At 43.5% G+C, this 24766-nt stretch overlaps 1 protein-coding gene across 1 annotated transcript in view; it reads right to left on the bottom strand.

Moving 5' to 3' along the window:
• Positions 1 to 237: 237 nt before the first annotated feature.
• Positions 238 to 24766, bottom strand: part of capn5b (calpain 5b) — a gene marked incomplete at both ends in the record, with an annotated part of 87451 nt that continues 62922 nt past the window's right edge. Inside the window, 8 exons of the mRNA XM_080749025.1 lie at positions 238 to 420; positions 2447 to 2583; positions 3872 to 3993; positions 5525 to 5721; positions 10121 to 10243; positions 14849 to 15044; positions 15645 to 15722; positions 23746 to 23939. Coding sequence (XP_080605151.1) covers positions 238 to 420; positions 2447 to 2583; positions 3872 to 3993; positions 5525 to 5721; positions 10121 to 10243; positions 14849 to 15044; positions 15645 to 15722; positions 23746 to 23939 — 1230 coding nt within the window. The remainder of the gene's footprint in view (positions 421 to 2446; positions 2584 to 3871; positions 3994 to 5524; positions 5722 to 10120; positions 10244 to 14848; positions 15045 to 15644; positions 15723 to 23745; positions 23940 to 24766) is intronic.

Below are 24766 nucleotides of genomic sequence, written 5' to 3'. Positions count from 1 at the left end.
ATGCTGAAGAAGAGTGTGAGAAAAGAGACGAGAACAGTGGGCAAGAGAAAGGGACGATTAAAAAGAGAAAGAACTGGAGCGGAGACGAGACGGACGAGAAAAAACGGCCGAGAATGAAATGCAAGAGAGAGCGGCGAGACGGATATACAAACGGTGAGCAGCACCGCAGCTCAAAACGCAGTTTCCGAACCGAGCGCAGTCGTCGGCTCCCCTCCCTGACTTCCCCGTCATCGATCATCAGATGTTGGTGAGCGTGGTGCAGGTGATGAGGCGCACGGTGAGCGTGCCCGGGAGGTCGTCGTCTTGTCGGTTGCCCTTGTCCCGGAGGTGGAGGGTGTGCTGCTCCTGCCTCTCGTTGGGGTCGCTGAACAGGGTCACCTGACCCAGGAAAGTGTCCATGATCACATTCTTGTTGTAAATCTGTTGGGGTGGGGGGTGCGGGGGTCGGTCAGGGGGTAATGGTGGGGGGTGGGGAGGATGGTGGGGGGCGGGAGAGTGGATTGATGGGTGGTGAATGTGGAGGGAGACACAAAAGGGCAGGACGGATTAAGCCAGGGGTGGGCAACTTTGATGACTGAGGGCGGCCACTATATTTCCACCTTCACTCCAGAGGGCCACATTGCATATTGCTACAGTACATCCTACTTTGTCATTCGAGTAACTCATGCAAAAGAAGCAAAAATAGAAGATCTACAAGCTTGTAGATCTGCTATTTTTGCTTCTTTTGAATTGGAATCATGAATATTTTGTTGTTATTTTTTAATTGGAATCCTGAAATGTACAAAGTGTATTTCATTTCAAATGCAATAGTTATACTCATGTTAACTTTATGAACCTAAATACAAATACGTTGGATATGAAAGAAGACAAACATTTCAGTACTACCATACTAGTCGTTAAGCTACTAAGATAGACTGAATTTCCCCCTTGGGATAATAAAGGTATCTATCTATCTATCTATGAAGTCATGTTTGCATGTTTGGAATTGTAACAGCTGAAATCAATAATATATCAGTATTGTGATATTAAACTGCGGGCCGCATTAAGTGAAGGTTGCCCATGTACGGATTAAGCGGATAAGAGAGACTGAGCAACGGACTGGAGGTCACGCAGTTAAAACTGAGATGCAGTGGCAGAGCCATGGAGACAATGTAAAGTCAGCCACTAGGGCGGAGAGGGAGACACTAGAGCCCTGGGGGGCCGTACACTATGAGTATATGTAGGGTCTAAGTGGTTCAGGCCATTCAGAAAGGAGTAATGAAGCCATGTGAGTGCAGGAGCACAGCAGTTTTACTATCCAGACACACTTAAGGAGCTCTTAAAGGGGCCACACCATGCTTTAAAAAATATATATTTTATATACATATTGGTCCATAATAAGGTTTTTATACAGGTTTACCACTCGGATATTGACATTTCATGTTCTGTTTGTCTCTAATTCCAAGCTGTTCCAGATGTAATACCAAAATGCCCTTTGTTGGCAACGGGCACTGTCTTTGGGCTAAAATTGGAATACAGAAAAGATAACATGTCACCATGCTAATCTTTTCTGTATCGTTCCAATTTTTGCATGGCGCCATGCTAATTTTAGTACCACTTTATCTCATGGTTCCACCTAATATATTGTACATAGTCTCAATAGAATAAAGCCTCCCCAAAAGTACCACCCCCTTCTCTTCAGTTGCCATGAAACTGAAGTGGAGGGGCGGTACTATGGAAATGGGCCCTCATTTCAGGAGAGAACCATTCGGAGGCTCGGACAAACCAACTCATAAAATCACAGAAATGAAAAGGCTTAGAGTTAATGTGGTGGAAAAATACACTGGGAATAATAAAATACATGAAAAAATAGATTTTTTTGAAGAAGAAAATAAGTAACGATGAGGACGGTGCATTGTTACTTGGCTTTTTGTATTATTACATCTGTACATGTAAATTAAATAATGCCAAAAACTTGAGCCCAGATAGATTAATTTAATTCAATTCTTGGGAACTATGTTCGTTTTTGTCGCATTCGTAAGCTAATCATTTGTCATTAAGGAGACTCATTGAGGTCTCTGGACTCCGTTACTAGCTTAGGAATGCGACAAAAACTAAAAGATGTCCATGTATTAATGTAAAGGCTTCAGGTGTAATGTAATTGATAGAAAAGAAGTCATTGTTTGGGTGAACTACTGCTCAAAACTAAGGACAGGGGCCTGGTGATGGGTGCTCAAAAACAGAACAATAAAGTAAAGAGTAGGACCATAAACAGAACAATAAAGTAAAGGGTAGCACCAGAAAAACACCAATAAAGTAAAGATGAGTTCCTAATGTTGCTTGGATGACACGTGTGTGTGTGTGTGTGTGTGTGTGTGTGTGTGTGTGTGTGTGTGTGTGTGTGTGTGTGCGTGCGTGCGTGCGCGCATTACAATGAGAGAAAGAGAGAGAGAGAGAGTGAGCTTACCTCAATGTGGATACCTTCCTTGGGTTTCTTGCGGTAAAACAGACCTTTGATGTCAAAGTTGGGGCTGCGTGTGTCCTTGTGGACCGGCGAACGCACCCTCTCACCTTCACACGTAATGATTACATACGGATCCGAGGCTGTGGTGGGAGAGAGTCTAAATCAATGCACCGTATCGATAAGGGATATAACGGTTTTGTGTGTGCATTTCTGCATAATGCATGTCAGCACACATAATGAATATCAGCACATTCCACATTCTAAACCACTCGTCAACCCCCTCTGCCCTTACAGGCAAGGGGGTCCAACAGATTGTACGCACACTACATGTAAGCAGACTGCCACAGTCATTTGATGTCACCACTGATAGGAACCACTTCACCACTAGGTGGTGGTGAAGTGCCTTGTATTTTGCAGTTCAGTGCTGTAGTGCAGAGCAGCTGCAGTTGCACTGATAACACTGAAATCTCAAATCATGACATGGCACTTGAGAATAGGTTACCTGTAGGAGTGCAACAATGAATCAAACTAACTTATTAAATAAAGTATTAAAACATATTCACTTTAATAAAAAAAGTATCCATTTGTGAGAAAATAATTTGGGCATGTCATAATAAACCTATAGAAGACATAGCAGTTCTACACGATCACAAAGCATTGTGAGCTTGTAGGTTGGCTTTTTAAAATGGGGCTGTAGTGGTTAATCATTTAGTGAATTCTAAAAAGTCTATTACACTATTTTTTTGGAATCTATTTGTTGATATGTAAAAAAATAAAAATTTAAAAATTTAAATAAAATCGAAAAAGTATCGAGAGAACAACCTCTGTATTTATTTATTTATTTATTAACTTTTTTTTTTTTTAGCAGGTCCTTGTTTCGAGCTCTATCCCTAGAAACAAGTGCACTCTTTACTGCAGGGGTTTTCAAAGTGGGTGACGGGGCACCCTGGGGTGCCGCGACGGCAGTCCAGGGGTGCCGCGAGATCATTTGATAATATTTTGAATTTATTTGGACTTGAAAAAAATATTTAGTATCATTTTAAACTTGAAGTACAAAGTTATTTTCAGTCAGTTCTAACCAAAATGGCTATTATCTCAACGTTTCCCTCACAACATAATCACTAAAATATCGTCACTGTCGGGCAGAAACCTCTGTCGCACAAAACTAGTGAAAACAGCCGATCCACAAGCACACATTGTGTGCTTGTAGATCTGCTGTTTTCACTAGTTTAGTACGTTTTATAGATGATAAATACAAAACAAACGGTTTTGGACATAAAAGGTTTCCACCCGACGACGACGATACGCTATAAATACAAGGTGCTGGGAGTGAAAATTATAATGTAGGGGTGCCTCGGATTAAATTTTTTTTTATGGGGTGCCCTCCCTGAGACCAAAAGGTTTGGGAACCCCTGCTCTCTACCGTACCTCCATTGGAGTCCTGTCCCTGCAGTCCCTCTGCGTTCAGCACATGGACCTGAGTGACCAGCTGGGGGTAGCCGCACATCCCCGTCCAGCATGTCTGGGGAGGCTCGTCCAGAGACAGCTCTCTGGCGGTACCATGAACAACACAGTCAAACACTTTGAACAGTGGTTCTCAACCTGTGGGGCATTCATGGGCAACTGGCGGCCCGGGGGGGGCCACATGCGGCCTCCACCTTCACTTAATGCGGCCCTCAGGTTAATACCGGAATACTGATATATTATTGATTTCAGATGTTACAATTCCAAACATGACCTGCTTTCATTCCGTCAGTCAATATTAGTAGCTTAATGACTAGTATAGTAGTATTAAAATGTATTTTTTTGTGTCCAATGTATTTGTATTTAGGTTCATAAAGTTATTAACATGAGTATATAACTAAATGCATTTGAAATTAGATAACAAATTTACATTTCAGGTTTCCAAATCAAAAACAACAAAATATAATTCAGGATTCCAATTCGAAAGAAGCAAAAATAGCCGATCTACAAGCTCAAAACGCATCGCAGCGCGATGCGTTTTGAGCTTGTAGATCGGCTATTTTTGCTTCTTTTGTATGAGATACTAGAATGACAAAGTAGGACGTAGCAATATATGTTATGTGGCCCTCTGGAGTGAAGGTGGAAATATAGTGGCCCTCGCCATCATCAAAGTTGCCCACCCCTGCTGTGGGGGGTCCCCAGATGATTAACTCAATGTGCAACATTGTTTTCTCCACTCAACAGTAAAGAAACCAACATAAGGTTTAAGCATATAGAGCAGGGTTCCCCAATTAGTTTCCCCCAAGGGCCAAATTATGTCTAGGGTACCAAGCCGAGGGCCACAACATTGCAGGGGGCGACGGTGGCGTTCCCGCTACTCCAGTGACAGTTCAGATGTCGTCGTTGTCGGGTGAAAATCTAGTGAAAACATCTAGTGAAAATCTAGTGAAAACAGCCGATCTACGAGCACACGTTGTGTGCTTGTAGATCTGCTGTTTTCACTACTTTTGTGCGACGGCCTTGTTTGATGAAGCAGAGCTTTACTTTGCGAAAGAACGTACGCATTTTGAGATACAGGTTTTCCACCCGACAATGACGATATACTAGTGTTGTTGCTGCTCTTATACCACCATTATTACTGGGGTTGGTGGGGGCCAGACAGTAGCCCCCGCGGGCCGCAAATGGCCCGCGGGCCTTCTATTGGGGAACCCTGATATAGAGGGTATCTAAACATTTCTAGAGTGACAATTTAAGGACTTTTTAGACCTTTTTAACACCTCTAAAATAAAAAAATTAAACATTGGCCAAATTGTCAAATATTAGAGGAGGAAATTGTGAAAATACTGCAATACTGTATTGCAAAACACAGTTTTAATCTTCTTCAAAAATTCATCACTTTGAAAGGAACCACCCACGGCAGTCACGACTTGTCTCAGTTTGTCAATTTCCCAATGTTTTTTATTTTCCCATGTTTACTTGAATAAGGCAGCCATCACGAAGTCGTTTGCAGCCTCACAATGTGGCGGCTGCCTCCAGGCGACACTTTTATCCCCCCGGTTAACGGTTAATTATTAACATCCCTAGTACAACCATTAATACAGTCATCGGCTGCTTTACTTGCAGTCTGAAGGCACATCAGTGAAGACACGTAGCAAGAAGTCGCCCTGTTGCCCAGGGTCAAAGGTGGTGGGGATGATGACGTAGCGACCCTCCTTAAGCTCCTTCCTGAGGAAGACGCAGCGTGAGTTGATGTAGATGGAGCCCGCCACCTTCTGCTGGGCCGTGTGCATTCGGTACTTTCTGTTGAGCTCCACCTGCAAGGACACACAGGGGCGTCACACCAAATTCTGGGCCCTGGGTACAAGGATTCACTGCGGGCGGGCCCCCCATGAATGTTAACTATTGAAAAATAGCAGATATACAAGCTCACAGCGCGGCACCGAGTGCCGCGCTGCGAGCTTGTAGATCTGCTATTTTTGAAAAATCGTGAAAATGTCAGTGATGCTCAAACTTTTTCATGTGAAGGACCCCCCCCCCCATCTCAAAATATTTAGTAACCCCCAGAAGCAAAATTTGAGTTACAAATGTTCACTTAAAAAATACATTATATTCAAAGATTTGCGCACATTTTCACGACTTTTCAAAAATAGCAGATCTACAAGCTCCCAGCGCGGCACTCGGTGCCGCGCTGTGAGCTTGTATATCTGCTATTTTTCAATAGCTAAAGTTACTAGGGCCCCTCCACCTTGGGCCCGGGTAACTCAGTCCCACTTTCCTACCCCTTGTGACGCCCCTGAGGACACAACGGGGCAATGCGTTAATCTGGTGCACAGTGATGGGAAAAGTACTTTTTCCCCCAGACAGACAGTCACAAACATACACTAAAGCAGGGGTCTTCAACGTTTTCAGGCCAAGGACCCCTTAGTCGAGAGAGAGATGAAGCAGGGACCCCCCACAACCCATAGATACCATATAGTTTCATGGTTTGACGGCACAATCATCAGTGTATTTTGGATGCATGTAAATTTGTGTTTTCAGATATTTAACCACTAATAAACTTGACCTTTCACTCTGTACTTAGAGTGCTCTCTTTCCCCTCTAAAACCAAACCTCTTTGCTGAAAATAGCCGATCTACAAGCTCACAACACCTAGCAGCGCGAGGCGCTGTGAGCTTGCTACGTACGTGGCGCGAGCAATGAAATCTCATTAAAATAGCCTACATTTGTTTCAATGAGGACGTCCTGACCTACCGCGACGTCGTCCACCCCTCCTGTTTTCACTCATGGAGCCTCTATTTGCGCGAGGTTTTGCGGCGACGTCCATAGAGGTAAATGGCCATGTCCCGCCCCCCAAACACTTTATATTATTATTTATTTATGTGATTGGTTCAGGCTACGTTGCAACGCAATGGCATACGCTCCATATGCGGACAGTATTTCGCGGGACATCGCGTTGCTCGCTCGCGTGCAGGGCGGATGAGGTGTCAGCGAGACTCGTGAACGATTCTTTCAAATCCCTGAAATGTGTCGTTCACACTTCCGCCCCCCGCCCCCTAACAGCCACCAGCATACAGGACGGGAGGGCGGGCTGTACTCTCAACGTAATAAAAACGCTCCCGCAATAGTGTTTTTCATGGGACAATCGCACTATGAACGGTGAAAGGGAACAAATCATTTGAACGGTTCATTACGGTGAACGGGATTGACCATCATGGGCAGGAACAGCTGCTGACAAACCCACGCCTATACAGCTTTGAAAACAAATATCACCTTCCCAGTGTGAAGGACAATCCTAAAGTCTTTGTGTTGGTTCTGCAATGCAGTCAATTTCTTTTCAATTTGTGAATTGTTTCCACCCAGTTTTGGCCTCTTCATTGGATTTAGATGTCCCGAGATGTATCAGTGGGCAGAGATGTTTGTCTGATTGTCTGGCTAAACCAGACTATGTACCGTTGTGCTCAAATTATTCAACCCCCTCTGAAATTAGATTTATTAGTGTAGCCACTGTTCCTTTGACTCAGAACTTGTGAACGATGCTCAGAACTGTACTTTTTGGAACCCTCATTGTTCATTGTCATTGTCTTTGCAATTGTTTAAAACCCTTTTCCTTTTTTTGTACAAAGCAATAATCTCTTCTCTGAACCTTTCTGACCATTCCTTGTTGAATCGTTTGGAGCACAACGGTAGTCATATGTCATTTCCTAGCCTCGTAAACCAACCCCCTTCCGGAAATCGCATTGTCGTTGCGGAAACACTACTGGTTAGTTTAGTGTAGTGTAGATCAGTTCCCAAACTTTTTAGCTCAAGACCCAAAAGAGAAATTAGACGTTTTTGCTCAGGACACAAACTAGTGAAAATAGCTACAAGTTCACAATGCAGCACCGTGTTGAATTTTATTTATGATATACTATATAACGTCACTGTCGGGCAGAAACCTCGTATCTCCAAGTTTCAAATTTGCAAAGTAAAGCCCTGCTTCATCACACAAGGCCGTCGCACAAAAGTAGTGAAAACAGAAGATCTACAAGCACACAACACCTCGCGGTACGAGGCGTTGTGTGCTTGTAGATCGTCTGTTTTCACTAGTTTAGTTCATTTTTTAAATGATAAATACAAAACAAACGGTTTTGGACATACAAGCTAGGTTTCCACCCGACAACGACAATAATATATATATACCCAAACCCAAACCTGTACATTTTCATAACGGATACAGAGATGGGCCCTCCCCATCTGGATTCCCCAACCACAAACACACAGTACCAGACAGGCCAAGCCGGATGCACCGCAGAACATTCAAACACCTAGTCTCCCACGGTGGTGGGCAGCAACTCTACCACTGCACCACCTGAATGCCCACAAACAACATTTTGGCTGCTGATAAAGATGCAGAAGCAGATACACACTGGCCTAGAGATTTCTACCAACAGGGGGCACCACTGATCCAAGGTAAATAGTTTGCTGCACACTTAATCGGGGGATATCTTAAAAAGTCCTGGAATAAATTCCTTACCAAAACATTTCTTCACCAATGTGTTTGTAAAGGTGTCTAGTAACATATCTAACAAAGACTGAAATTCAGTTTCCCTAGGAACATCTTTGACAGCTAGGGTAATTCTGGGTCTCATTCACTCACTATACACTATACTATAGGGCAGGGGTCGGCAACCCAAAATGTTGAAAGAGCCATATTGGACCAAAGAAACTAAAAACAAATCTGTTCAGAGCCGCAAAAAAATATAAAAGCCTCGTCGTTGTCGGGTGGAAACCTTGTATGTCCAAAACTTCGTTTTGTATTTATCATTTACAAAATTAACTAAACTAGTGAAAACAGCCGATCTACAAGCACACAACGCCTCGCACCGCAAGGTGTTGTGTGCTTGTCGGCTGTTTTTTTTGTTTTTTTTGTCGGCTGTTTTCACTACTTTTGTGCGTCAGTCTTGTATGATGAAGCAAGGCTTTACTTTGCGAGAAAAAAAAACATACAAATTTGAAACTTGGAGATACAAGGTTTCTGCCTGACAGTGACAATATATTAAAAGTCTATATTAGCTATATTAGCCTACTGTCAAAATGACTAAGTAGGCTACAAATACATAAGGAGCATTAAATTTAATATTTATTCTAAACATTTTTACAGCATTGGAAAGCGTTAACAATGTTTGTGTCATGTTTGTCCTCCTACAGAAACCATATTAAAATAAAAAATATATATTTTTCCCTTAATACATTTTTGAAAAAGCTCCAGGGAGCCACTAGGGTGGTGCTAAAGAGCCACATGCGGCTCTAGAGCCACGGGTTGCTGACCCCCGCTATAGGGGAAAAAAATCACTCCCAAAAATATGCTTTAAGTGGGATGTGAGGGGTCTAACTAGGTGTTTTTAATTATTCTGAATCCATTGCAAGCATTTGTTTTGCACAAAATTGGGTTAAAAACAGCCCATAAAATGATGGTTTAGTGATGAGTCATCACTTCTCACAGTGGTATGGGGGTCCATTTCTAGCCCAAGGAATGTTTTTGGTGCAAAACAAATGCTTGCAATGGATTCAGAATAATTAAAAACACCTAGTTAGACACCTCACATCCCACTTAAAGCATATCTTTTGGGAGTGATTTTTTCCCCTATAGTATATAGTGTATAGTGAGTGAATGAGACCCAGAATTACCCTAGCTGTCAAAGATTATCCTAGGGAAACTGAATTTCAGTCTTTGTGAGATGTGTTACTATACACCTTTGACCTTTACAAACACATTGGTGAAGATTTTTTTTGGTAAGGAATTTATTCCAGGATTTGACACTATTTCTAAAGATATCCCCCGATTAACTTGTACATAAGGTAAAAAGAAAAGAAAAAATTGAAACAGAAATAGAAGCAGAAACAGAAACAGAAATACAAATACAAATATGACGAGAAATGTTTTGTTTCAGTATGGACAAGTGATTTCTATGAATAAGAAAGTTATTTGGTGTGTTGTCCCCCTTTCCTAAAGTCAATATACAAGTCTGTGTGTGTGTGTGTGTGTGTGTGCGTGTGTGCGTGTGTGTGTGTGCGTGTGTGCGTGCGTGCGTGCGTGCGTGCGTGCGTGCGTGCGTGTGTGGCTGCGTGCGTGCGTGCGTGCGTGCGTGTGTGTGTGTGCGTGTGTGTGTGTGTGTGTGTGTGTGTGTGTGTGTGTGTGTGTGTGCGTGCACGCACGCGTGTGTATGCGCGTACCCGGTGAATGTCGAAGCCTATGGCCAGGTTCTCTCCTTTCCCCTCTTTGGGCGTGGCTCTTTTCTCTTTCTGCTGTAAGCAGATCAGAACCTCATCCTCCACCTTCTTCACATCGAACACAAACTGGAAGAAGAGGAGATAGAACGTCCGTCACACACATCCAGGGTTCGAGTTATGTGGGGGCCAATGGGGGCTTAGCCCCCATAGATAAGGTCTGGGACCCCATAGTCAAAAACCCCTATGGGGTCTCTTTTTTTTTTCTTTTTTTTCCCTGCGCTCTCTGGCTCTCATCAACACAAACGTAACCTCTCAGTGGCATGTAGGTGCTATTTGGCTACTATTTTCCAGGACAATTTCAAAATAAACATGTTGAATGATCGATTGTATAGATGAAAAAAATAAAATAAAGACTCTTGTTTTGAAATGCGCTTCTGTGCAGAGAGGAAATGGCTTTCATAGGACGAGCCTTTAACGTTCGTCCACTCTGTCGTCAGTGCGTATCTTGCGCCCTGATGGACTCGTGGTGAAATTAACAACACAGGCATAAAGCCAAGGAATATAACAGAACACCAAGACAAGACCATGTAGGCTATAAAGGCATTAAACATCGTCCTGCTCGTCTCATCGTCACTCTGTCAACAATTGGTGAGTGAGTCGTGGCTAAATAGAGTTGGAGTAATGATGGATGCTATGCTGCTAGCTAAGACTGTTTTGGCTAGCGTTGTGGACACATTGTATGGGTCCTGAAAATAGCAGATCTAGAAGTTCACAACGCAGCGCGAAGCGACTCCTTGTGAGCTTGTAGATCGGCTATTTTCACTTCTACTTGTTTGGGTTTAGTTTCTCTTGGTTCACGGGCTAAAACGTTTGGGAAGCAATACCATAATGCTTGCTGTAGTAGAACAGTGGTGTAAAATTAAGTAGATAACTGAAAAGCTTTTGGAACTGAATGATTATATGATACTGGTGTTGTCTGTCTGTTGGAGTGTTGGTACCAAGAATTCCATCTACTATAACTATATAGACTATCTTGCTGGCTGGTGCATGTGGAAAGGGGCAAAGGGAAAGTGTAGTGTGCCGTTCCCGATTGTTTAGCAAAAAAACCCCCGCGGAAACCTGAATAAAATGCGATAAAAACGCGATCAAAACCGTGAAAAACCGCCAATATTCGCGCGCGTGCTGCGCGCGCGCGAGACGGCATGACCCCCCCTATGTAGGGCCCCCATAGTTCTGGGAGTATAACTCGAACACTGCACACATCCCATACGTAGGCACACATGTTCCCCGCGTCCGCACACACACAGTAAAATACATTTGCAGTGGTGGAAAAAGTAATCAAATGTTCTACTTAAAGGGGTAGACCACCCATTTTCAATATTGAACTATGTCATTAATATACCTTAGAGGAGTTGTGTGGAACTCGGTGTACTTTACAATACAAACCCCAAAATCAATCCTCCAGTTCTAGGCAACACAGGAGGGGGGAACCTTTTTATTTATTTATTTCCACTTAACTCCTCTAAGGTATATTAACAACTTGGGTGCCAAACTCGTTCAGTAACGAGTTAAGGCCACTAGGGGTCACCCTGCCAAAAGGAGTTGTCTCGTTCCTGAACGAGACAACAAGGGGTTAACTGTACAGCTCTAAGTGCAGCTGCCTGCCCTCTGAATGACCCTTGTCCATACGTCACCCCGTAGCTCAGAGAGAGAGAGAAAATGGCACGAGCTGGTTGCATTGATTTCCATTCTACTCTGAAACATAAAAAGGGCTTTATCTATGAATGAGGTGAAAAGAACGCCAGGGAAGCAGAGATCTGATTGTTTTCACGGCGACACTTTACCGCGATGGTCGGCCGCGGTTTGGATTTTAGTTTCGCGAGCGTTTGTAAACAAATGGATTTTCTTCCTCAATCGTCAGTGGACACCCGTGCACATGCACGAAGCTTCCGAGGCTCTTCAAAATAAAGCGTGAGTGAACGGCGGCAGCAGCAACAGCTAGAAATGTTATAAACCTTAGCATCCCATGTGTTAATGACATAGTTGAAAATTGAAAACGGGTGGTCTTCCCCTTTAAGTAAAAGTATCAAAATTGCAATGTAAAAATGCAATGTTACAAGTAAAAGTCTAAAATTCTAAATTTGTAAAAGTACAAAAGTATTGGTATCAAAATGTACTTAAGGTACCAAAGTTGTGAGTACTTTATCCAGAAGTTTTCAGTTGCATAAAATGTATTCAAATATTAACAAGTTCACAATGCGTTGCATCATGACGCATTTTGTCAAATGTATACAGGTACATCTAAAAAAAGAAATAATATTGTGTAAAAGTTCATTTTCATCTGTAACATCATTAAAAAAATAAAACTTTGGATTTGGATTTTTATGGCATACAGCTCATTACAGTTTAAACATTTAAATACAGTACATATCAAGTTGGGGGTCCTCCTTGACACTGAAAGGGTCTTTTTTTTTCTTTTGAATTTTTATCCCACGATTTTGTAACCCATTTTCCACCCAGTGCCAATTATCTAATGTAATCCTGGGCGCTACACTCTCTCTGCCAACCTGGTGAGACAACGGACTGACCTCATGCTTCCTTCTATGCATGAGGAGTCCAAGTTGCTTCTTATCACCTGACAGGGGGGAGTTTCCCCGGCTGGACGTAGTGTGTGGAAGGAACACGTTATTCCAACCAGTTCCTTTCCCCTCCATCAGGCGCCCAGACTGGCCAGGGGTAGGCAGTATAGAGATTACTGCATGTTTTTTGTGAGGGTACCTACCCTAGGAGACGCGGGGAGAACATGCAAACTCCACAAAGAAAGGCCCTTTTGCCAACCCCACCTATAGAGCCCTGTGCCCACAGCGTCCCCAGCGGGAATCGAACCCAGGACCTTCTAACTGTGAGGCGACAGCACTACCGAATGCGCCACCGTGGCCCCCCCCCCCTGGGGGTACTCCTTGACACTGAAAGGGTTCTGAGAACCCACTGCTATTAGTCAGGGACCCACCCCTACAGGATGTGAGATGACCTGTGATTTTCTGCCGTACTTTTTTATTTCAGTTTTATCTATTAGTTTGGTCATTAAGGTCCACAGAATGAGAGGCCTGCTCTGCCAGAAACATCGCGAAAAAAAGTTATGGCCATTTGTATATTCACTGTCCCATTGACTCCACTACACTGTGACTACACAGGAAAAGAAAAATATTAAAAAAAGAAAATAATCTGCTTTAATAGCATGTGAGGGGTCAAACTAGGGGTTCTTCATGATTCTGATTCCATCGCAAGCATTTGTTTTGCATGAAAAACATTCCTTGGGCTACATTTCGACCCCAGAAAATGGTGAAAAGTGATGAGTCATCAAAAAAAAGTTTAAAAAAAATCCATTGCAAGCATTTGTTTTGCATGAAAAACATTCCTTGGGCAAAAATTCAGACCCAGAAAAAGGTGAAAAGTGATGAATCACCAACTTTTTTAACTTTTTTTTGATGACTCATCACTTTTCACCATTTCAAGGGTCGAAATGTAGCCCAAGGAATGTTTTTCATGCAAAACAAATGCTTGCAATGGATTCAGAATCATGAAGAACCCCCAGTTTGACCCCTCACATGCTACTTAAAGCAGATGTCTTTCTTTTTTAAATATTTTTCTTTTCCTGTGTAGTCACAGTGTAGTGGAGTCAATGGGACAGTGAATATACAAATGGCCATTTTTCCGCGATGTTTCCGGCAGAGCAGGCCTCTCATTCTGTGGACCTTAATGACCAAACTAATAGATAAAACAGAAATAAAAAGTACGGCAGAAAATCACATGTCCTACCCTATTCCTTGAGCTTTTGGACTTGTGGGTCCCCGGCTATAATAATTGCGACCGTAGGTCGCACTTACTATCAAAACCTGCACAAACTGTCAAGTCAGTCTGTCTGTCTGTCTGTCCGTCTGTCTGTCACACCTCACACGTCACACTATTGCCCTGCTCATATCTCCGCAACCGTTGCCCCGATCCATGCCAAATTTTGCACACACGCTCCTTGCCTGCCAAACTACAACCTCCAAGGACCCCCGGAGCTCCAGGGACCCCCAGGTCCCTGGGGGACCCCCAGATGTAAAAAAAGACCAAATGTGCAAAAATGACCAAATGACCACCCCAACGGGCCTGCTCACGGGGAATTCCCGGGGACCACCGACTCCTGCTGCTCCAGAACGGATGCAAAAGTGGTGGCGCCCCCAGTGGAGGACCCCCTCCACTGCAGCTCACATTAAATGCCGTAACCCATAATGACCAAATGACCACCCCAACGGGGCTGCTCACGGGGAATTCCCGGGGACCACCGACTCCTGCTGCTCCAGAACGGATGCAAAAGTGGTGGCGCCCCCAGTGGAGGACCCCCTCCACTGCAGCTCACATGAAATGCCGTAACTCGGGCTAGGAGGGTCCGGGACAGCCGGGGCCGGTACCTATTCGTCCGCCAAGGCAACGCGGACACCCCACCCCTCATTTCTCACATGGCCCTCTTCTAGCGCCACCATGAGGCCCATTCTTGCAAAACACATTTTTGGACACTGCTCCTACAGATTTTGCCCTAAAATCACGCACATCGGTACACAGTATGTCTACACATTGCCCACACAACTAGGAACCAATGGCAGTTACAGCCCTCTTTCTGTATACATGTGACCTACGGTCGCTTATCTCCCGATTAGAGAGTCTTACTGGTAATAATATACTGACCTGTGGGTTCTGCAGGAAGGTGACCTTGTGGTTGATGCAGCCTCCGGCGCGGTTGCGGAGCGGGTCCTGGCGGTGGACCCAGGAGCCCTTCATCACCTCCTCCTCCCAGGTCTTGTGGATGCTCAGGTAGGAGGTGTTGATGAGGCGGCACAAGATGAGGTCCGTGAAGTACTGGCTGAAGTCGTCGAAGGTCATCCTGTGTGCGGAGGTGGGAGAGGAGAGGAGAGGACCGTGGAGTAGGAGCGAACAGAGTCCAGAGATATATATACGAAACAGAGGAGACGGAAGAACTCTACCGCGGTGGTTTTAAACCAGCGCTTCTCAAACGTTGAGAAACCTCTGCACTGCATTTTTTCCACATCAGCCATTTCTAGCGCCACACATTTCTTGATATTACAGATTTTGCCCAAACATCACGCAAACTCGATACACATTATCTCTTATCTGTAATTATTTGTAATCAACAAGGATCTGTCAGATCAGAGAAAGAAAAACAACTTTTTACTCAAAAAGTAGTTTTTAGATACTTTTTACTCTTTACGTTTACTCTTACTTTGTGTATTTCACGAAAGTAACAATACTCTTACTTTGAGTAGGATTTTTCAGTACTCTTTCCACCTCTACCTATGAGCTATGGGATGATAAGTAGGGTTCTTATAGAGGTATGAACCTATGAGCTATGGGATGATAAGTAGGGTTCTTATAGAGGTATGAACCTATGAGCTATGGGATGATGAGTAGGGTTCTTATAGAGGTATGAACCTATGAGCTATGGGATGATAAGTAGGGTTCTTACCAGAACTCTCCATCGTCCTGCACAGTGACGCCCAGCTTCTCTCTCTCACTCTTGCTCACTCTGCTCCACTCCTCTGAGCTGAAACACACACACACACACACACACACGCACGCACGCACGCACGCACGCACGCACGCACGCACACGCACGCACGCACGCACGCACACGCACGCGCACGCACGCAAGCGCACACACGCACGCGCACGCACACGCACGCACGCACGCACGCACGCACGCACGCACACGCACGCACACACACACACGCACACGCACGCACACACGCACAGTTACATTTCTACAGACAGGGAAAACAAATCAGCCTTCAGCACTTGGATCAATGACTAATGAATGAAAGCATCCTTTGTGTTTGTTTATTTCAAGGCACTTTCAGTTGCCTTTGTTGTTGAAATACAAATGAACTCGCCTTGCCTCGCCTCAAAGTACAGTCATTCTAGGGAACAGGGGTTCCCAAACCTTTTTGTCTCAGGGCACCCCATACATATTTTTTTTAATCCGAGGCACCCCTACATTATAATTTTCACTCCCAGCACCTACTATTTATAGCATATCGTCGTTGTCGGGTGGAAACCTTGTATGTCCAAAACCGTTCGCTTTGTATTTATCATCTATAAAAAGTACTAAACTAGTGAAAACAGCAGATCTACAAGCACACAACGCCTCGCGATGCGAGTTTTGTGGGACAGTCTTGTATGATGAAGCAGGGCTTTTGCTTTACCAAAAGACATAGACAAACTTGGAGATACGAGGTTTCTGCCCGACAGTGACGATATTTTAGTGATTATGTTGCGAGGAAAACGTTGAGATAATAGCCATTTTGGTTAGAACTGATTGAAAATAACTTTGTACTTCAAGTTTAAAACGATACTAAATATTTTTTCAAAGTGTCCAAATAAATTCCAAATATTATCAAATTATCTCGCGGCACCCCTGGACTGCCGTCACGGCGTCACCCACTTTGAAAACCCCTGTTCTAGGGAACACCGGGGGTTAACATTGGTCGGGGGAAACGCGACAGGATGTAGTTAAGCTATACCCGTTTATAATTCACTCACAAGCCTGCACCTCTTGACAGTCAATCAGAATCAGAATCCACGCCGTCACGATTCTTAATAAAATTGTGGATAAATTATTCCGCTGGCAAAGACGCCGAGCAAAAAACAGACAGAGTGATTGAGCACGGAAGAGAGTGTGAGAGAAAAACAGAAGGAGAGAGAGAGAGAGAGAGAGAGAGAGAGAGAGAGAGAGAGAGAGGAAGAGAGAGAGAGAATAAGAATTTTAATGCACTTGATTAAAAAAAGAAATACTATTATATAATTTAAACAGGACTTAATATAGGCTACAAGAGAAAAACATTTGCCTAGTCAAAATAAAATTAAATGCGAACCATATTAAGATTAGACAAGACGAAACATAGACCAAAACATTAAGAATGTATAGTCAAGACAAGTCAAAATATACTTTGTGATTAGATAAATCAAAGAGATAGAGAGATAGAGAGAGAGAGAGAGAGAGAGAGAGAGAGAGAGAGAGAGAACTCCCTACTCTTTAATAACATTTGGTCTCTCGTGGTCTCATCTATAATTTAGGTTCCATTATAAGCCAGCATTACCCATTCCAGCTTGTTTCAAAGAGCAGGGCATCCGACATAATATGAAAACACACAGCGATGCGGGGGAAGAGCTACTGTAGTAGTGCCTGCTATCGCTTCATTTCAATCTCTTCTATGTTCCTCAGGGGTATAGGGATGGAATGAGGAGGGATGGAGGGAGGCAGGGAAGATGATGTTCTGAGAATAGGGCACACTCTAATTCATTCCTTTTCAGAAAAAAGCTTGCTGTCTGATTAAAAGGCCACTTGTGTGGACAAGTCATTTTGATTCACGCGGACGTGATCTGAAGCTTTAAGCAGCTCTCAGACTGTCTGGCCGCTCCGTAGGGAGCCATTATGACTGTGAATAGGTGCATGGGATGATGGCACCAGATTTCAGCTATGCCGTCTCCATGATATTGCTCTGAATTGTAAGACTGAAGACCTGTCTAATAATCTGCCATAGCTAGATCAATTAAAGGTGGTCTGATTTGTTTTTTGTACCATTTTGTTGCTTATGAATGTTTTATTAATAGGCCATTACTCAGCAGCATGCCTTTTTTTGTTTAAGGTCGCATTAATACAGATTCAAATCGTCGTTGTCGGGCAGAAACCGTATCTCCAAGTTTCAAATTTGTACGTTCCTTCGCAAAGTAAAGCCCTGCTTCATCATACAAGGCCGTCGCACAAAAGTAGTGAAAACAACAGATCTACAAGCACACAACGCCTCGCGGTGCGAGGCGTTGTATGCTTGTAGATCGGCTGTTTTCACTAGTTTAAATCATTTTTAAAGTGATAAATGCAAAAAGAACGGTTTTGGACATAAAAGTATTTTACCCGACAACAACGAAATGCTACCTCGTACCCTGTAAATCCACTTTGTGGCCTCCTGAAATGTTTTCAATCCCATTTTAGCTCTCATTTTAGCATGCAACATGTAATTTTAGTTTCAGATTGTGGCTTGAAAACAACGTATTATCTAAGGTTTTGCATAAATCTTCATGGTTAATTTTATGATGCCTTTCCTGAAAAAACATGCAAGGCACCAAGTGATATGTTACGATGGGAATTTTCATTTTAGTTGCGGAAATGTCGTCAACTCTGTTCATTTTAAATGGCGGTGATTATTCTGTGGTAAAACATTAAAATCGGCACAAAACACTGTTAACTTTGTAAAAGGATCGGATCGTCTTTATTCTTCTTCTTTCAGGTAATTCCCATTATGGTCACTACAGAGATCATCATCTGGTCCTGTTTTCTGCGTCTTCCTTGGTGACTCCGGCCACCTGCATCCTATTCTCCTCTTACCTGACAGTTCCATCTCCAGCATCCTTCTCACAATGCACCCCTCATCCCTCCTTTACACATGTCTGAACCATCTCAACTTCCCCTCTCTTGCTTTATCCCCGAACCAGGGGTGTCACAAGGGGGGGGGGGGGGGGGGCCAAGGTGGAGGGGCCTTAATTATTTTATACTTTAGCTATTGAAACATAGCAGATATACAAGCTCACAGCGTGGCACTCGGTGCTGCGCTGTGAGCTTGTAGATCTGCTATTTTTGAAAAGTAGTGGAAATGTGTGCAAAATCTTTGAATATACAGTATGTATTTTTTTTTGCAACTCAATTTTTGCTTCTGGGGGTCCCTGGATCAACATATTTTGAGATGGGGGTCTTCGGCCAAATACATATCATTTTGGGGGTCCTTCACATGAAAAGGTTTGAGCACCACTGACATAGAAACATATGGTTTTTCCAAAAACCTTTTCAAAAGGATTTGAAATAAGCAAAGACTTGCACAAACTTTCAAGATTTTTCAAAAATAGCAGATCTACAAGCACCGAGTGCAGCGCTGTGAGCTTGTATATCTGCTATTTTTCAATAGTTAAAGTTAAACATTCATGGGGGGCCCACAGTGAATCCCTGTACCCAGGGCCCAGAATTTGGTGCGACACCCCTGATCCCCGAACCTTCTAAACTGTCCTGACACTCTAATGTAGTCATATCTGATCCTGTCCTTCCTTGTCAATCCTAATGCATCCTTAATTCTGCCACCTCCAGCTCTGTGTCCTGTCTTTTCGTCGGTGCCAAGGTTTCCAAGCCAAACAGCATGGCTGGTCTCACTACCGTCCTATACATTTTCGCTCTCACTCGCTGGTACCCTTATGTCACAGATAACTCCTGACACTTTCCTCCATCCGTTCCACCCTGCCTTCTTCACTCTCTTTTTCACCTCTCTTCTTCCACACTCCCCATTGGATATTTGACTTCAGGTATTTGAACTCCTTCACCTTTGCCACCTCTACTCCTTGCATCCTCACTGTTCCACTGGAATACCACAAGAAACTCTCCTGGGCTGATGGTTTATACCTTTTGATTGATTGAGGTATTTATTAGAAGTTTTGGATAGGAAAAGATATAGTTTCATGACAGCACAGTTCACTGATACAATGTCAACTAAAAGGAAACACAGGTAAGGCAAGGCTTATTTGTTATTTTCCATTGAGATCCTTAATATCCTTATACCTGTGTAAACTATGCTTAAACGGTTAAACCTAACCTTATTCCTAACCTTAACCTCAGTAAAACGGTGCCAACATCTAATCCTATTCCTAATCTTAACCTCAGAAAGATATGCGTAATCCTAAAGTTATTTCTAACCTTATTCTCAGTAAAACTGAATTACTAGGGCCCAAGGTGGTGGCGGAGGGTCCTTAATTATTTCATACTTTAGCTATTGAAAAATAGAAGATATACAAGCTGGTGCCGTGCTGCGAGCTTGCAGATCTGCTATTTTCGAAAAGTCGTGAAAATGTGTGCAAATCTTTGAATATATGTATTTTCTAAGCGAACATTTGTAACTCAAGTTTTGCTTCTGGTTCCCTGGAACGAAATATTTTGAGATGGGGCTTCCGTGGCCAAATACATATCATTTTGGGGGTCCTTCACATGAAAAGGTTTGAGCACCACCGACATAGAAACATAGGTTTTTCAAAAACGTAGAAATTATTCAAAGAAGAATGTTCAAGATTTTTCAAAAATAGCAGATCTACAGGCTCGCAGCGCTGCACTCAGTGCCGCGCTGTGAGCTTGTATATCTGCTATTTTTCAATAGTTAAAGTACCCAGGGCCCAGAATTTGGTGCGACACCCCTGCTCATATATCCTGCACCATTCTCACATAATTCCCTGCCACACCCGACGTCCTCATGCAATACCACACTTCCTCTCCTGGCACCCTATCGTGTGCTTTTCCTAGGTCCACAAAGGCAAGCCATTGCACGCAGCAATTGCGAGATTGGATAAACTCAGCAAATGGATTTTGGCTTCAGGTTGACAATCATGTCTGGCAGACAGACATTTCGGTACACACATTAACCCTAAAGTCGGCCTGTTCTGGGCACAATGCGTCACATTGCGACACGTTGTTGAGTATAGAGCCACTAGTTTTGGCAAACTAGTTTTAGTGCAGAGGGAAAAAAGAGGGGGACAAGCACGTACAGTATAGAGCCCTGGGGGACACAATTTAATGGAGTAGGTTTTAAGTGGTTACATTTAAATGGGACATTAACAAAATGATGACGAAAAAAGGCAATTTCTTTATGTGACATGTGTCATCTGTACACCTGTGGTTCATATAAAACTGTGGTTCTCAACCTTTTCAGGCGGTGACCCCCCAAAATAAACACATTTGAACTGGGGACCCCGCAGGCCCGCACCCTGACAAGCACTTGGAATGTAGGAGTTGAGGCATTACATTTAGCTTGACTCGGTTCCCACAGATAAAATGTTTTCCTCTTTCTTATATCATTTGACTAGTTTCTATAGTGTAGTTTGTTGATTGCTTTAGATGCAGTCATTTTCTTTTCTTTCTTTCTTTTTTTGTAAATATTAAAAAGGTCTTAAAGGACCTACACCATGAATTTTCACTTTTTGGAGCTGTGTGAAACACAGGCTCCCTATACGTGGCTGTGTGGGTCTGTCTGTGTGTCTGTGTGTCTGTCTGTCTGTGTGTATGTAGCCTGAACTTCCTAAACTTCGGCACGCCACTAGTCCCACAGTTTTTGCACCACACTCGCGCCATATGTCAAATTGACCGGCTTCATCGGGAATCGTGTGCTATTACTTTTCTAAGAGAAAAGTTGTATCGTTTAATTGATATTAATTTATTAGTGAATTAATTTTCCCCATTGACTTATAATGGGAATGGCAAAAACTCACATTCAATTATTTTTTTTCTCGCAAACCATAGGGGCTACAGTTACAAAACTTGGAGAGGAGATTTATAATGATATCAAGGATTAAATAAATAAAAAATCGTCACTCGGCCTCATGGTGGCGCTATAACAGTCCACTTTACGTTTCGGCCTGTAACTCTTGAACCGTAGGTCGGAAAATTAAAATTCCCTTTTCCCTGGATTCCTTGGGTCATGACGCATCTCCTCATATAGGCCACGCCCATTTGCGCCAGGATAGATTTTCCGCCATCTTGAATTTTCTCCAAAACACACTTTTTGCTCCTTTTCCTACATATTTTCTTCAAATGTCACAAAAATCGGTACACATGATCTACACACACACACACACACACACACACACACACACACACACACACACACACACACACACACACACACACACACACACACAGCTCCACTTCACACGGGTGTGATTTTCTATTTTAAAACCATTTTTTGGGGTCCCACTGGCACCTTCTATCCTCACAAAGTCCTATTTCTGACCATTGTGTCTTTCTCTGTTTTTGGGAAGGCAGAGTTGAAAAGCTTTCCACGGGTTCTCAGAACAGTGCTGAGAGTTGACGCATGTGACGTCACACGCGTTTCCCCCCCCCCACCTTTCGGGTAAAAACCAGAGCTACTGTTGTAAACCCAGCCCCTCATTTGTTTCTAATTTGCTTAGCCTCCACCTCCATCTGCAGCTGGCTTACTGTTCTGGGGCTGCTCACTCAGTGCTCTCACTCTGCCTCCCTGTATAGTAGACAGAGTCATTTCCTTCTTTTATTCTATCAACATTTTTGCTATCAACATGTCCAAGGAGAAGTCTTAACGTTCCTGGATTGCACTATATATGTGACGTTATAGACTGCGAGGAGTCCTCGCAGTCTATAACGTCACATATATGGACCCAAGCTTCGTCCCTTCTAACAAGGAAACAAAAGACATTTTTTAATGATCCGAGGCCTTCTGAAGCCTGGGCCTAAATTTTCAATCCAGTGACGGAGCGAGCTGCGGTGGCCGGGTGGGAGCTCGCCGCGGTGGCCGGCCGCGGTGGCCGGGTGGGAGCTCGCCGCGGAGCTCGCCGCGATGGCCGGGTGGGAGCTCGCCGCGGTGGCCAGGTGGCCAGGCTATAGAGGGAGCTGGCCGGCAACAGAGGGCACACACACCCCCGGTCTTCCCTTCGCTGTCCCCGGCTAGAGTGGGCTAAAACACCCCGCCTCTCCCCTCACTGTCCCCAAACAGCGATAGCCGATTCTGAACGTACTTTACTATTATATGAAATGGATGCTTCCCTCTGTTTCCCAAACACTGGGTCGGGACCCATTTGTGAGTCGCGGAGACAGTTTTATGGTTTATGGGCTGTTATATTTCATAATTTTTTATACATTATACATAAATACAATGCGGGTGGGGTTGATTGTCTAATGTAGATTAACGTTCTCTAATATCTGGTCTAGCAACGGTCGCCCTGTGTCATTTGACAGTAGGCTTATATCATACAACATAGGTCTACAGTAGGCTATAATCAGAGCTGCAACATTATGTTATATGAGATACTTCAATGGTTTCCAGTGGAAATAAGCTTAGTCTTTTCATGGATCTCCTTTTAGTAGACCTTGTACCAGTGAACTGTACCGTCATGAAACTGTACCTTTTCCTATGCAAACTTCTAATAAAGTCTTCAATCAATCAATCAATCAATCCTATTTTTGTATTGGCCCAATATTAACATTATGTGTTGTCAACGTTGGAGGAGTGGAGAGGAGGGGAGGGGGGAGGGGTGGAAAAACCCCACTAGATGCGCCCCTGAGCAAACAAAGGCCGTTTTGGTATTGCAGCTGCAGAGCCTAATTATAGCACAGCTAGTAGAAACAAAAGGAATGGTCAGAGTGTTTGTTGAGGGTTAAGACCTGTCTAAGACTCAATTTTGAGCATATATTTATTCAAAAAATAGAGTTTTAAAAGCATGGTGTAGTTAAAATTCTTTAAATTGTTGAGAACCACTGATATAACGTCGTTGTCGGGTGGAAACCTTGTAGGTCCAAAACTGTTGATTTAGTATTCGTCATTTTAAAAATGAACTAAACTAGTGAAAACAGCCGCTCTGTTGCTGTTTTCACTACTTTTGTGCAACAGCCTGTATGATGAAGCAGGGCTTTACTTTACGAAAAAAAAACATACAAATTTGAAACTTTGGAGATTCGAGGTTTTTCTGCGCGACGACAGTGACCATAAGAGGAGGTCTCTGCATGGGTTTACCTGTCGCTCCACGGACCACTCCACTCCTTCTCCCCCCAGGGGTTCCTCATGCGGATCATCTGCAGCTTCTCCGACTTGAAGAAGGCCAGCAGTCCGTGGCCCAGGCGCACCTTCCGTACGTCCGTCACGGCGTACGCGTGGCCTTTCACCAGGCCACAGTCTAACCGCGCCTCCATGTCCTCCACCGTGGTTGCCTGCAGAGGAGACCACAGGGAATAGAGGGTATGCGTGTGACATCACTGTTGCTGGAAGTTATGTGGGAACACGCCTACTGAGTGGCAAAACACTAATTTCATACATCCAAACAGAAAAGTCCTATCTGACTGTATTAAACAAAGTTAACTCACCAACATTGCGGCTGTACTGAAAGCTTGAATTATCCTCTTTCTATCTGCAAAGTTTTTGTTTCATAAAAATCCATCATAGGCATGTTATGAGCTACTTTCTGTCAAGACATTCTCTGCAGGTTTTTATTTTTTTTTATAAGTGTCAGAGTTTGGAAGCACTCGTTTTCTACAACACAACATCCTGCTGCCTCCTGCATTATGTGCAAATTAGAAACAGGTGGTATGCAGGGCCGTTGAGTGATTTGCAACTAGCACTTCCAAAATCCAATGCTCCATGCTGCTCAATGTTTTGCCACTCAGATTAGGGGGGCGGGGCCCAGTGGACGTACATACCCTCTATAAACGTTGTTGCTGTGCGCATGACAGTGTTGATTTTGTCAAATAAAACTATGACGAAAAATGTTTGTCGACTCCGTTTTTTTCACTGACGAAAGCGAAATAAAAACGAAATAAAAACTAAGCTGTGATGACTAAAACTAAGACTAAATATGTTGGCATTTTCATCAACAAAATAAAAACTAGACTAAAACTTTAGGGAGGGACTAGTGGAGAAGAGATTCATTTTATGTTTGGTTGCTCTAAGGTGTGGCGTGCTGAAAATAGCCGATCTACAAGCTCACAACGCGCACGCAACCAAGTGTAAAACCAGTCATTACGATGCCATCAAGGCCTGC

The sequence above is a fragment of the Nannobrachium achirus genome, assembly GCF_963921795.1.
Source record: "Nannobrachium achirus genome assembly, chromosome: 19".
Taxonomy (NCBI): Eukaryota; Metazoa; Chordata; class Actinopteri; order Myctophiformes; family Myctophidae; genus Nannobrachium; species Nannobrachium achirus.
This window is presented reverse-complemented; position numbering and strand designations above follow the sequence as displayed.